At 37.9% G+C, this 14,910-nt stretch overlaps 1 protein-coding gene across 1 annotated transcript; it reads left to right on the top strand.

Moving 5' to 3' along the window:
- Nucleotides 1–116: 116 nt before the first annotated feature.
- Nucleotides 117–11,853, top strand: LOC126830597 (leucine--tRNA ligase, cytoplasmic). Its single transcript, XM_056102796.1, has 15 exons — nt 117–228; nt 1,452–1,583; nt 2,058–2,145; nt 2,878–2,958; nt 4,068–4,202; nt 5,121–5,282; nt 6,089–6,201; nt 7,244–7,307; nt 7,721–7,788; nt 8,479–8,704; nt 9,761–9,848; nt 10,288–10,364; nt 11,022–11,075; nt 11,313–11,453; nt 11,812–11,853. The coding sequence occupies exons 1-15, from the start codon at nt 212–214 to the stop codon at nt 11,851–11,853; spliced, it is 1,488 nt and encodes a 495-aa protein (XP_055958771.1). The 5' UTR covers nt 117–211.
- The last annotated feature ends 3,057 nt before the right edge of the window (nt 11,854–14,910 follow it).

The following is a 14,910-nucleotide window of genomic DNA, read 5'->3' on the forward strand; positions in this document are numbered from 1 at the left end:
AATTAAAAACAACAAACGGTCTAAATAGAATTATTTTTAGTTGTCGCAAATTATAATGTTTCAGCGAAACAATCGCGAAAGAAGCTGCATATTCCTATTATGGAACACTGGTAAATGTAAATCCTTATGCAACCAATTTATCTCATTAAAATGGCGTAAACATAAGTATTTGATAAAGAAATAGTATTTTACGACAACCAACATCGATTCTATGAGAAATCCACATGGGTAAGGTTACAACAACAATATTGTTAATTTCATCATCCTATTTCTCTATGACAAACTGTATGAAATAATGTAATTCGGGGAAATCTAAATTCACAGAGAACCAAAGAGTAATTCGCATAGGGACTTGCAATCGCTATAATCATAAAACAGCCAGAAGCGAACGAGTTAACTACCTGCAAGGAGGAGCGGTTTGTTGACGTATGTTTTTCAGAGTTTATGTGTTACTGTTTTAGGTCGTTCTAATCGTCACTTATCTACTGTTAGTCCGAAACATTACTTATTCAGGCCTGTGTTGACAGATGGCAGAAACATTTCTCACTGTTTTCATTTCATTTTTGAATTCTTAAGTTATAAACACTGCACTTTTATTAGCAAAAATCAATTATTGATTGGCAGTGGATATTTAGCCGTATTATACGGCACTTTACTTTATTTACTATTTTGCCGTACACTTCCGTTTAACATGCGCAGTTCTCTGATACCTGGACATAGCAGTTTTCGCTTTGGCAATGCCGTCTGACATTAACCCATAACCCTAACCCTAACCCAACAGTTCTATTTGTTTTTTGTCTAACATTGCTTCTTTTTTCGTTTCTTATAAAGGAACGAAATAGCCATACTTGAATTTCTATTCTAGAAACTGGAGAATTATTTTTAAAAGAAAATAATATAATAAATGTAAATTGTAGAAAAGCATTTAGAATATTATTCTATTTTGGTCGAGGGCGCATTTCTGCGGATTTTGACTTTTTAATTAAGTACTAAGACTGTCAGTGGTTTATGATTTTCCCGTAAAATCGTGCTTCTGCGCCGAACTTGAAATCAGAAACGATGTACGGTAAAATAGCCGAAGTAGATACTTTGCCGTATACGGTCAAATATCCACTTCGTTATTGATTGGAACCACCTGGATGATAATATAGTATGCGTTCCGTCAAAAGAGAGCATTAAATCAGCTCTATCAATAACCTAACGCACTCACTCTCCCGTCGCGTACATGCCGTAACAGACCCTGAGACGTTCAGATTCAAAACTTATCCACCTTGTCGTCAGTTGTTAGAAGTAGGATTATCCCCATGTTCCCCAAAATATTGGAGGGAATGACGTTTTTATTTATTAAAAAAAAAAATCAAAAGCCTGCAGATAGTAAAATTCAACCCGATCTGCTGGTGAGAATAAACATTTGTAGTTCATTGCCTGGCAACGTATGTTTTATACTTTAGTGACAAAATGGAAAGAAAAAGTACAGCGAAACTAACGGAACTGTTAGAAATACAAAAGAGAGTTCAAGCGAGATGGAATGAAGAAAAGATATTTGAGGCTGATGCACCAACCCCAGGAACACCTGAGGCCAAGTATGTTATTACCGTACACACATTTCTTGATCGTCCATTTTCGGGAAACTAGCGAAATTTTCACTGTTTAATCTGGACACACTACAATGTAATTTATTATTTAATTAAGAAAACAAAATCAAAATGCCAACACTGGATAATCTTTTGAGAAAATTCCAGCTCTCAAAGGGACATTATGGGAGATTTGACAAAGAATTGATAGTTCTCACTATAATAGTTTAAAAATAGATAACGTAAATAGAATATGCTGAAAATTTGAGTCAAATTGCTCCACTTTGAACAGAGATATTAGCATTAGATTTTTAGGCCTCGATCAATATTACTAAAGTCGGTACGATAAAAAACAAAGTCCTTAACAAAATGTATTCAAATCCAGTAAATATTGCCGGCTAGCGATACACACATGTACATTGTAGTTATTGCACCTGAAACTTGGAAGTCATGTTTAGAAATACTGATTTGGGTTTATTTCAGACAGGAGAAATATTTGGTGACATTTCCATATCCTTACATGAATGGAAGACTTCATTTAGGTCATACATTTTCTCTTTCAAAATGTGAGGTAAGTAGAATGGATCTGAGGGCTATAACGAGTTGGGGAGGGGGGAATGGTCAGCAGAACATGATTTGGATAGTAAATAGATTACAATGTTGTAAATCAGAAAAAAAAGAAACCACATTTTAATCTGATTGTCTTCTAATATTAATAGAACAGTAAGATGTTAAACTCCATTAATTTTATTTCTAATTTTGATATTATTAGACTGTTAACATATTATTTAATCTGCTGGAGAACCACAACACCCATAAACAAGAGATACCAATATGACAAACACACCAATCCAATTAAAACACACATCCTATTTCATTTAATTTTTTATAGTTCAAAATTTCATTTTTCTTGTCTTTACTACACTAGGATCTGGAAGAGTTGTTATATAAGCTGTGTTCTGGTTAACGTGAGAAATTAGCCAATGAAATGGTCTGTTACAGCGAGTTCATGGTTAATCAAAAGTCAAGCATCATAGGGCCAAAAGCCGCTCGTATGACCCCTGACATGACCTCCCAGTACAACTGGTCAGATCTTTATGTCGTGGAGGACATATAGATCTGTGTTTTAATCAGACTGACCTATAGATAACACAGATAACACATTGTAAGCAATAAACGATAAAAGAACTATGAAATCAAGTGAATGGATCCAGGGGTCTGTAATTATTAAATAACCCCTCTCACTTGTTTTTATTTTTAGTTTACACAACCTTAAACTAATAACGAGTTATTTTATTTTCAGTTTGCGGTAGGATTCCAGAGACTGATGGGTAAAAACTGTTTGTTTCCATTTGGTTTACATTGTACAGGCATGCCAATCAAAGTAAGTTCTAATTTATAGAGAGAGGTTGGGCGGTCGAGTGGTTTTACACATGAACTTTAGATCATAAGGTCAAGTGGCTTTTTTTCTATCACCAGCATGTATGTAACAACCTCTTGGGTCTCCTCCGTGTCCTGGGAGGCAAGATGGTTTAGTTGGTAGGTCGATGGCTCGTAAACAACCTGGATGTTCCGTATTCGATTCCGTATAGTCGTTCGGACGGGCCTAAAAAAATGACACACTGTGTATACGGACACAGATCACTAAAGATTTCCCCATTGACTCCAATGTTAATTCTCGTATCTTAGACCGGCTCTAACTTTTTCCCAAATTTTCGTTGGGTAGAACGCTTTCTACCACAGATGGAGCAACATGTGGCAACCACTTGCCCAAAAGCACGTATGAGGTTCTTCATGAAAAACTTGAGATACACAAGCTGGAAGTGGAGACAAGTAAACATGCAATTTCAGGCCCTACATTTCAACGTAACCAACCTCTCAACTCTTGTATCCTTCCGCATCAAAATTATGAATATTCACCAAAACCTGGCAGAAAATGTATTTTCAAACCCTTTTCCTCAATTCTACACCAAAAAGTCAACAAAAATCGCCATGCAAAAGGGGGAAAAAGGAAAAGGGAGAGGAAGACTAAAAATAGCTTTGGCCCTTGTTTCGTGGGTGACGGCGTAGGAATATTTGGTGATCTGTGTCCATACATTGGCGCACTCGTAAAAGAACTCTTGATAGTTGTGACTAGACTATTGGCATCTGTAGCAATGAAGGATGGAGTGGATGGCTGAATGGATAGCACAAGTGTATTGTATCATAAGGTCTGCCATCGAGTCAACTGGCTTGGTTTCGAATCCCATGTTGTACTGACAAGAAGTAGGGTCGCCTGTCCAACCTCGTTGGTTTTCTCCGGGTCCTCCGTTTTCCTCCAACTGCTAAAGACCTTTACACCCAAGCAAATTATTATTTTCAAATTAAACCATATGTTAGTCCCGAAATGACCTAGTCGCTCTCTCTCTCTCTCTCTTTCTCTCTCTATCCTATCTCAATCTCTCTCTGTAACAATGAATACCTTGTGTTATCTCCTGTAATTTATTATTCTAGGCATGTTCTGATAAACTAAAGAGAGAAATGGAGACGTTTGGTTTCCCGCCAGTATTTCCTGTAGAAGAGGAAGTAACAGAAGTAGTAAAGAAAGATGTTGAGTCCGTCATTGCTGATAAATCGAAAAGAAAAAAGGTAAAATCAATTCAATTTTATTAGAATGTTTTATTTGATAGAATTATTGATCTATTATTAAACTTATTTATAAAGGTCACTAGATTGACCTTGACCTTTTGGATTTATTCAATAAGTCAGAAACAACTGACTATTATTTAAGTCAGTTTTTTTTTTGTTTTATATTCTGTATTACATATTTTTACCACATTCGCTTTTTTTCTTAACACATGTCAAATCTTGTTCTAAGTTGTGTACTGTAAACATCCAATAGAAATATAGCTTTTACAATCACCCACAGGGAATGTCTGTCCATTGGTCTATTACTCACAGAAGTCTTGTGCATAACTCAAATGATTGACTCAAGTTGGAGAGGGATTCAGAGAGGGGGGGGGGGCAAAGATAGAGATAGAGGTGGAGATACGGAGATAGAGAGCTTAGAGGGTGGAGATAGAGAGGGGAGATAGAGAGAGAGGAGGAGATGAGGGGTGGATAGAAAAAGGGAGGGGGAATACAGAGAGGGCAATAGAGAGAGGGGGGGAGGATAGAGAGAGGAGTATAGAGAGAGAGGGGGGAGATAAAGAGAGGAGTATAGAGAAAGATGGGTTGGTGGTGGATGCAGTGAGATCGGGGAGGGGGTGGTGGAGATAAAGGGAGATGGAGAGAGAGGAGATACAGAGAGAGGGAGATTGAGGAGGATAGATAGGGGAGGATAGTGAGAGGAGGAAAGAGAGAGATGGGGGTGGTGGATAGAAAAAGATGGGGGTGGTGGATAGAAAGAGATGGGGGTGGTGGATAGAAAGAGATGGGGGTGGTGGATAGAAAGGAGAGAGAGAAAGGGATAGAGTGAGGGAGATAGAGAGAGGGAGTTTATTACATCATGTGTTACTGACAGAACTCTTCCATGTCATTCTAATCTGTTGTTATATATTTGTTTAGGGTAAAGTTTTGGCTAAAACAGGAGGGTTAAAATATCAGTGGATGATAATGAAGGCTCTAGGATTATCAGATGATGAAATCACTGAATTTGCTGATCCCATGCATTGGTTGAAGTATTTTCCACCTCATGCTATCAATGATTTGACTGGGATGGGAATAAAGGTAAGAGATGTAGCCTCCTCATGCTATCAATGATTTGACTGGGATAGGAATTAAGGTAAGAGATGAACCCACCTCATGCTATTAATGACCTGACTGGGATAGGAATTAAGGTAAGTGATGTACCCACCCTGGTTTAATTCCATAAAGCTTGTACAATCCTTTATCTTTGTCTGTAAGCCACTGCAGTACAATGAGTAAGGCACTGGCCATGGCTCGCTGACCAGGAGATCCCAGATACGATTCCTTGGGTATGCCAAGAAATTGGGACTAAAAAACAGAGATTCATCAATGTGCATATTGATGTGCAAGTAAAAGATCCTTTGGCAATTTGTTTTTGATGAATAAAAGGCAGAAATGTCGGGGCAGATTCCCAGCATACTACACTGCATGGTGCATGCATTCCAGTTGGTACTGAGAGAGACAGAAACTAGGTCATTTCAGGACTAACATATGGTTCAATTTTATTTCAATTATTGCACATTGGGGTCTTTAGCAGTGGGAAGGAAACAGGAGGACCCACGAGGTTGGACAGGTGACCCTACTCCTCGTCACATACAAGCGGGGAATCAGAACCACAGCAGTTGACTCAATAACAGACTGTGTGATCAAATGTACACACGCTAACCATTCTTGTCAAAACTACAAACCGAATATAAAGTAATTTGAATGAAGTTTTCAACAAGAACAACGAGTTTGTTATCTAACATAATGTACCTTTAAATAATCAGATGTCATGTCTAGAATTCTGTTAAATCTCAAAATAAAAAATAATATGATATGTTTATTTATTTTGTTTGGTTTTACAGGTGGATTGGAGAAGATCGTTTATAACAACTGACGCTAACCCTTATTATGATTCATTTGTACGATGGCAGTTCAACCATCTTAAAGCTCGTGACAAGATCAAGTTTGGTAAACGGTACGTGGAATTTTTCAGTTTAGGGAGAGAGAGATAGATGGGATTGAACATCCACTCGACACAGATTAGATCATTTTGGGACTAACATATGGTTGGAGTTTGTGGAGCTGAATCGGATCTTTGGTTTTGGATCATAATGTCTGCCATTTTGTCAAGTGGCATGGTTTCAATTTCCTGTTTGTACGTGACAAGGAGTAGGGTCCTCCGGTTATCTCTACGAGCAAGTGAATTTCTAAGTAGTTTCTGACGAGTGTACGTTAATCCCCATTTCTCTTTCTCACCTGGGGGATCACGTGGGTAAGTGGGTAAGGTGCTGGCTCGCTAGCCTGGAGGTCGGGTGTTCGATCCCTGCATTGGCCGAGAAAGTTCATCCATATTTTCCGGCGTGGTTCCCCCTTGTCAGTGATGCAGGATGGAGGGCCTGACAAGGACAGCTGTCTAGTCTTTCGAAAGAGACGAAAAACCGAGGTCCCGTGTATACATTAGAATGCACGTAAAAAATCCCTTGGCAGTTGGAATTCGATTTAAGAGTAGGCGATAGTGCCGCTGCCCGGGCAAAATTTCCTTCATAGCACACTGTATGGCGTATGCCCGTCTTCATTAGCCCAGCATAGGAGCAGAACAGTAGGACGTTAAACCCCATTTCATTTCATTTCTTTCTCCCCTTTCAGTGTGCTGTAAGGACTAGGGGGGGGGCGTAGGTGGCCGGATGGTTAACGGGTGGGCGCTGTATCATTAGGACTGTCATTGAGTCAAGTGGTGTGGTTTCCTTTCCCGCTTGTACATGACAGGGATAATAAAAAAAGCTTGGAGACAAAAAAGCTTCTGGATGTTGTATAAAATCAAGCAAAGAACCATACTGTGGTGGGTGCAGGTGACGTCCTGGCAACCTCTATTTATAGAATGAAAGGGAGGTAATGGACCTTTATAGTCAGCTGAATGACTGGATCAGTTACATTCAAGGATAACATGGACACAAGTAATTTATTACGTATATATTTCAAAATGACTTCTTTTTTAATTGATACATATATTTTTTCAGATATACAATTTTTTCTCCTAAAGATGGGCAGCCCTGTATGGACCATGACAGATCTTCAGGAGAGGTCTGTTACATATCAATTTGTTTCTACTTATTGTACTATATTGTGGTGGGTTGTATGGCCGAAGTGCATTGTATCATTATTTGTGTCATTGAGTCAACGCTATGTCCTACTTGTATATATACTTCCTACTGTCAAGGGTTCCGTGTCAAGGGTTCCGTGTCACGGGTTCCGTGATGTACACGTGCACACAGGAGCTCAGTTTTTAATCCAATCAAAACACTTCAAAACCTCAAACCTTCCAAAATATGTGAATAGCTATTCGCGCCCATCTCAGCTGTGCAAGCGTCAGGCGGTTTGGGGTGATCTGATGAGTTGTCGAAGTTCTACAGTACTATAAAACAACTGTCCCTGCCCATATCGTAAAAACTGTTAGACAATAGATGAAATTGTTATTGATATGGTTTATATTGTAGGGTGTTGGACCACAAGAATATACTTTAATTAAACTACGAGTATTGGAACCTTTACCTCCCAAATTAAAGTAAGTACAACTAAATTAAAACTAAATACAAATAAATTAAAAGTAAATACAACTAAGTTAAAGTAAGAACAACTTAGTACAGTAAGTACAACTGAATCAAGTACAACTGAGTTAAAGCACCGCTGCTTGGACAAAATTTCCCTCTGTATGGCGTATGCCCGTCTTCATTAGCCCAGTTTAGGAGGAGAACAGTAGGACGTTAAACCCCCTTTCATTTTATTTCCAGCCTCGTGGGTTGTCTCCGGGTCCTGCAGTTTCCTACTACTGCTAAATATCCATACGCACTAGTGAATTATGTAAATAAAATTGAACCATATGTTAGTCCTGTAATGACCTAGTTTGTGTCGAGTGGACGTTTAACCTAATTTCTCTCTCTCTTTCCTTGCCAAATCCTTCTTTTGATGTCTCTTCCACATTTACTATCCAACCTCGTGGGTTTTCTCTGGGTCCTCCGATTTCCTCCCACTGCTAAAGACCCCTACGTGCAAGCGAATTATTGAAATAAAATTGAACCATATGTTAGTCCCGAAATGACCTAGTTTGTGTCGAGTGGACGTTAAACCCCATTTCTCTCTCTTCTCTCCACATTTACCAGACCACGGGTGTGTTGGAACTTTTTGTATTTCATGTTTTTTTACGATTTTTTTTATTTTGGGGGAATTGAAGGTATTATATTTTTGTTATCTGTAGATCGTTGAGTAAGAAGAAGATTTATTTGGTGGCTGCTACATTACGACCAGAAACTATGTTTGGTCAGACGAATTGTTGGGTTCGACCCGATATGAGATATGTTGCGGTGGATGTTGTTAAAGATGAGGTGTTCGTCTGTACAGCCAGATCGGCACGTAACATGAGTTATCAGGGGTTTACGAAAAATAACGGTCAAGTTGATATCTTAGTGGAGCTGATAGGACAGGTAAATACAGGCTATCCCACTAGAAACATCTACTCTGATTGGTTTATTGATTGTCATATGTCATAGGGTCAAAAACTACCTCTGATGCGACCTCCCATAACAACTGGTCAGATCTTCATGTAGGCCATCGAAAGTACTAAAAAAAACGAAACGAAATATAGATCTGTATTTTAATACAGATTTGATTACAAAGACTTGTCACATTTAGTATCTTTAAATCTGGGGCTATTGGGTGGGATGGAGTCACAAGCATGCTCTTTAAATCTGGGGCTATTGGTTGGGATGGGGTCACAAGCATGCTCTTTAGATCATTAGGTGTGTCATTGAGTCTTTAAGTGGTGTGGTGTCGATTGCAAGCTAGATGACGAGGAGCAGGATTGCTTACAGAACGGAAAAGTGTTTGTTTACTTGATATTCACCAGTTAGACCCCACCTCCTCCTACCAGTTAGACCACGCCTCATCCTACCAGTTAGACCCCACCTCCTCCTACCAGTTAGACCACGCCTCATCCTACCAGTTAGACCCTGCCTCCTCCTACCAGTTAGACCACGCCTCTTCCTACCAGTTAGACCCTGCCTCCTCCTACCAGTTAGACCCTGCCTCCTCCTACCAGTTAGACCACGCCTCTTCCTACCAGTTAGACCCCACCCCCTCCTACCAGTTAGACCACGCCTCTTCCTACCAGTTTGACCACGCCTCTTCCTACCAGTTAGACCACGCCTCTTCCTACCAGTTAGACCCCACCTCCTCCTACCAGTTAGACCCCACCTCCTCCTACCAGTTAGACCACGCCTCTTCCTACCAGTTAGACCCCACCTCCTCCTACCAGTTAGACCCCACCTCCTCCTACCATTTAGACCCCGCCTCCTCGTAGAAACAATATACCTGTAAACAGTAATCAAACTCGTCAACCCCTGATTCAAAGATTAAGATAGGATGTTCACAAGTAGTGTGATTTTCTCTAGCTGTGTGATTGTCTTAATTGTATCCCAGGACATGTTATAAATCTAATTCTCCTTCTGATAAATAGTTTTATATGTGTTTTATTATTACAGGATATACTTGGTATCAAACTATCTGGTCCATTAACATCCTATAAAGTCATCTATACATTACCCATGTTAACTATTAAAGAAGATAAAGGTATGTTCACACTGTCTCATTCTTATAATATAAAGGTATGTTCACACTGTCTGATTCCTATAAGATAAGGGTATGTTCATATCATCATCATTTAATTCCCATAAGATAAGGGTATGTTCACATCATCATCATTTAATTCCCATAAGATAAGGGAATGTTCACATCATCATCATTTAATTCCCATAAGATAAAGTTATGTTCATGCCGTGACTATATTTGCATAAAAATTGCTTTTATCAACAATAAGCAAGTTTGTTAATATTTCTTTATTATGATCGAACTTGGTGAGAGTATAGTTTGAGTATTATATCAGCTAGGTGAGAGTATAGTTTGAGTATTATATCAGCAAGGTGAGAGTATAGTTTGAGTATTATATCAGCTAGGTGAATATATATTTTGATAGATATATCAACTATGAGTTATATTTATAATTGACCAGGTACTGGAGTAGTAACCAGCGTACCGTCCGATGCTCCCGATGATTTCGCAGCTTTACGAGATCTGAAGAAAAAAGAGGTAAGTGTCGAGCATTGTTTTCACAAATAATCTCTCATCATTTCACCTGTCATCTGCAATGCAAATTTTGCCCAGGCAGCAGATTTCTGCCTACTCTTCTTACATTTGTAAGGCTTTCTTTTAACGTGCAAGCGAATGTGTACATAGGGTGGACCTAGATTTTTTTTATCCCAATCAAACGACTACATCATTCCTGTTTCACCCAATAGGTGCCACCCACGAAAAATGACGGCTGGGTTTGAAAAATTCCAAAGGTTCGTCTCAACCCATGATGGGTTTCGAACCTAGGATATTGTAGTTTAGAGCAACAAGTCATGTCACCCACAAACCTGGGATATTGTAGTCTAGAGCTACAAGACTGCTACGTCACCCACAAACCTGGGATATTGAAGTCTAGAACTTCAAGACTACCACATCACCCATCACTTGAAACTCACAGCACATTGCTAATTTTGTGGCATTAAGCCATAACTTGTAAATAGTAAGTGCAGGAGGACCGCACGATACACATACGAACCGGACAAGGCAAACCTGCGGACAAGACACAAACTACACTGATATTGCAACAACTAATATCAAATCAAGCAGCTTTAAGCATGCATGTAAATTATTTGTGTAATTACGTTTGTTAAATGTAAATATAAATTATTTTTGTAGGCTTTGAGAGAGAAATATGGTATTAAAGATGAAATGGTTTTACCTTTTGAACCAGTGAGTTGTCTTTCTTATATTATGATTGCTACTTTGTAACCTGTCTTTATCAATGATTGCTACTTGGTAACCAGTGTTTATCAATGATTGCTACTTGGTAACCAGTGTTTATCAATGATTGCTACTTGGTTTAAACAATATTTTATTTCAAGCATGATATGAGTATATGCAATGGATCTGAAAACATGTGAAGCCTATATTATTGATATAAATTAATTTTACTATTTCTACTTGTAGGTACCTATTATAGATGTACCAGAATTTGGAACTCTATCAGCAGTAACAGCTTGTGAAAACTTGAAGATACAGAGTCAGAATGATAGAGATAAATTACAGGAAGCTAAAGAAATGGTCTATATGAAAGGTTTTTATGAAGGGGTAAGATAGAAAGGTCTATATGATTATATTTATACAGTTATTAGTAGTAAAGGGTTGTGTATATTATACAGGGCCCTTATTCACGAAAACTTAAACTAAGATACAATCGAAATTTTAAGAAATACTGCAATTCGATTGGCTGACCAGTAAAATCAATATGCATATATCCAATGAAGTTGCAGTATTTCTTAAAATTACGGTTGTAACTTAGTTTAAGTTTTCGTGAATAAGGGCCCAGGTATATTATAAAAGTATATTTATACAGGTATTAGTAGTAATACAAGTATATTTATACAGGTATATTATAAAAGTATATTTATACAGGTATTAGTAGTAAAGTGTTATTTATATTATACAGGTATTAGTAGTAAAGGGTTGTGTATATTTATATAGGTATTAGTAGTAAAGGGTTATGAAGGAAAGAAAGTTAAAGATGTGAAGAAAACAATCCAGAAAGAAATGATTGATCGAGTAAGTTTTATTTATTTGTTTTATTTATCAACAATAATAATATCCTCATGCATCATGTCTGAGACAAGTTATAAAAGTACACAGGAGTATTCAAGAGTCAAAATGGTCCCAAGATAGATTCGATGCCATGTTTTTACATGTCAGATCTTGGGAATGGTCTATAACCAGGTGTTATATAATATTAGCTACAGTAGCAAGAATACCATGACAACAATCTGATTACGTTGACGGAAGTAGATATCTGTCTCATATTCAACATGAGTAACTGTTCTGACATGTGAGTACGATTGTTCCAACACATGAGTAGAACTGTTCCGACGCATGAGTAGAGCTGTTCCGACGCATGAGTAGAACTTTTCCGACGCATGAGTAGAACTTTTCCGACGCATGAGTAGAACTGTTCCGACGCAGGAGTAGGACTGTTCCGACGCGTGATTGGGACTGTTTCGACACGTTAGTGGGACTGTTCCGACATGTGAGTAGGACTGTTCCTTGTTAGCTAGACAGAATGACAGACACCAGAGCCATTTGTGATTTCTGGCTTATCTCGATCTCTGTCAGAAGTATATAATATTAGATCTATCTATAGTTGAAGTATGTAATATTAGACCTATCTATAGTTGAAGTATATAATATTAGACCTATCTATAGTTGAAGTATGTAATATTAGACCTATCTATAGTTGAAGTATATAATATTAGATCTATCTATAGTTGAAGTATGTAATATTAGACCTATCTATAGTTGAAGTATATAATATTAGATCTATCTATAGTTGAAGTATGTAATATTAGATCTATCTATAGTTAAAGTATATAATGTATATTTATTAGAATGAAGCCGTTATTTATCAAGAACCAGAGAAGTTGGTGATGTCACGATCAGCTGATGAATGTGTTGTAGCTTTATGTGATCAATGGTAGGTAAACTATATAATATATTCTCATGTAGCTTTATGTGATCAGTGGTAAGTAAACTATATAATATATTCTGTTTAATATACAAGACACTAACTATTGAGGGATAATAAACAATTACTGGACTTTATGTATGGTTGATTGGTCGAGAGCGAGACATTGCGTAATATATTGAAACAACACAAGTGACCTGGAGGACCTGGTGAAAACCAAAGAGGTTGGAGATGCGCCCTACTCCTTGTCACGTACAAGCGGGGAATCAAAACCATGAGACTTGACTCAATGACAGACATTATAATGCAACGCGCGCTTGTTAAAATATATTTGACTTGTAAAATTTGTGTGAACAGTTTGGCTTGTTGTCTGTTTTATTACTTATATAAATTAAAATGGTTGACTACAGGTATTTAGATTACGGTGAAGAGGAATGGAAGAAACAGACACTGTCATCTATACAGAAGATGGAGACGTTTTTAGAAGATACCAAGAATAATTTAATCGCTACTGTAAATTGGTTGCACGAGTATGCATGTTCTAGATCATACGGTTTAGGTAAATATATCACGATATGTTCTAGATCGTATGGATTAAGATATGTTCTAGATCGTACGAATTAGGTAAATATATCACGACATATAAAGATATATTTTGGTTCTTGAATAACGCAGCTGAATGTGATTTGAGGGATGGAAAAATCCCCGTACATACAACAATGTTGTGAAAGTTGGATCTCTAACAGGAATATTATCAGTCCAATAAATGGTTGAATTCTGTTCACTATTTACACACATATGATGAAAATTTGTCAACATTCGGTGGGTTGGATGGCCGAATGGTTAGCTTGTGCGCATTGTATCATAAAGTCTGTCATTGAGTCAACTGGCGTGGTTTCGATTCCTCTGTTGTACGTGACAAGGAGTGGGGTCGCCTGTCCAACCTCAAGGGTTTTCTCCAGGTCCTCTGATTTCCTCCCACTGCTAAAGACCCCTACACGCAAGAAAATTGTTGAAATAAAATTGAATCACATGTTAGTCCCAATGTTAAACCCCATTTCCCTTTCTTTCTTTCTTTGTCAACATTCGGTATCCACTGCAGATGAAATAGTCAACACAAGCTGGCGCCACCTATGAAATGTTTGGATTAAATGGGCGGTCCTCTATCAATGACATATATTAAATGTTAAACTAGCAATTTGAGTACCATGGATTAGACTGAAAAATTAGATAATTTAACAAAAAAAGATGATGAAACAATAAAGAATTATTTCCATCAAATATAACTGAGAAGGGAGAACCATTCCAGAAAGTCTGAATGAACTTTTTCTGCCAATGCAGGGATCGAACATGTGACCTCCGGGCTAGCCACCACGACCCCCTATCTTTATGTGGATTTGGTTTGTAAAGTAACAGAAATGAGTTACACAGTAATCATGCAGATAATGTCAAAATGAATCCGACTTCACCATTGTATTCAATTTCTTGGGTAACGGTATTACACCTGTCCTTTGTTTATTTATTTATTTATTTCAGGTACCAAGTTGCCATGGGATCCACAGTATTTGATAGAATCTCTGTCTGATTCTACGATTTACATGTCTTTCTATACGGTAGCACATTTATTACAAGGTGGTGTTGTTGATGGTAGTAAACCAGGACCAGCTAATATCAAGTAATATATTATAGTTTAACAGTTTTATATATGGTACAGTTTATGATTATACTAGCAGGATACCCGGCTTCGCTCAGGGGTCATAACTCTGAAACCGGAAGTGGTAGACTAACGCCACCTGGCCTATGTTACTCCCCGGTCCGAGCTACCCCTATACCCCAAATTTGAGACTCGGGGCAGAACTAGTGTTGCCGCCTACCCCAAACAGACAGACAGACAAACGACAGTCACAAATATTAGTATAGATACAGGTCTAGAGATTTTAGTTATATCAGACATGTTTTAATACTATCAATAGAATCACAGACATTACAGGTACCAGAGTGAGGAGATGGTTTCATAAAGAGACAGTGTTTCATCAAGACAATGTTTTATTTAGACAATGTTTTATAAAGACAATG

Source organism: Patella vulgata, chromosome 8, assembly GCF_932274485.2.
Source record: "Patella vulgata chromosome 8, xgPatVulg1.2, whole genome shotgun sequence".
NCBI classification, from domain to species: domain Eukaryota; kingdom Metazoa; phylum Mollusca; class Gastropoda; family Patellidae; genus Patella; species Patella vulgata.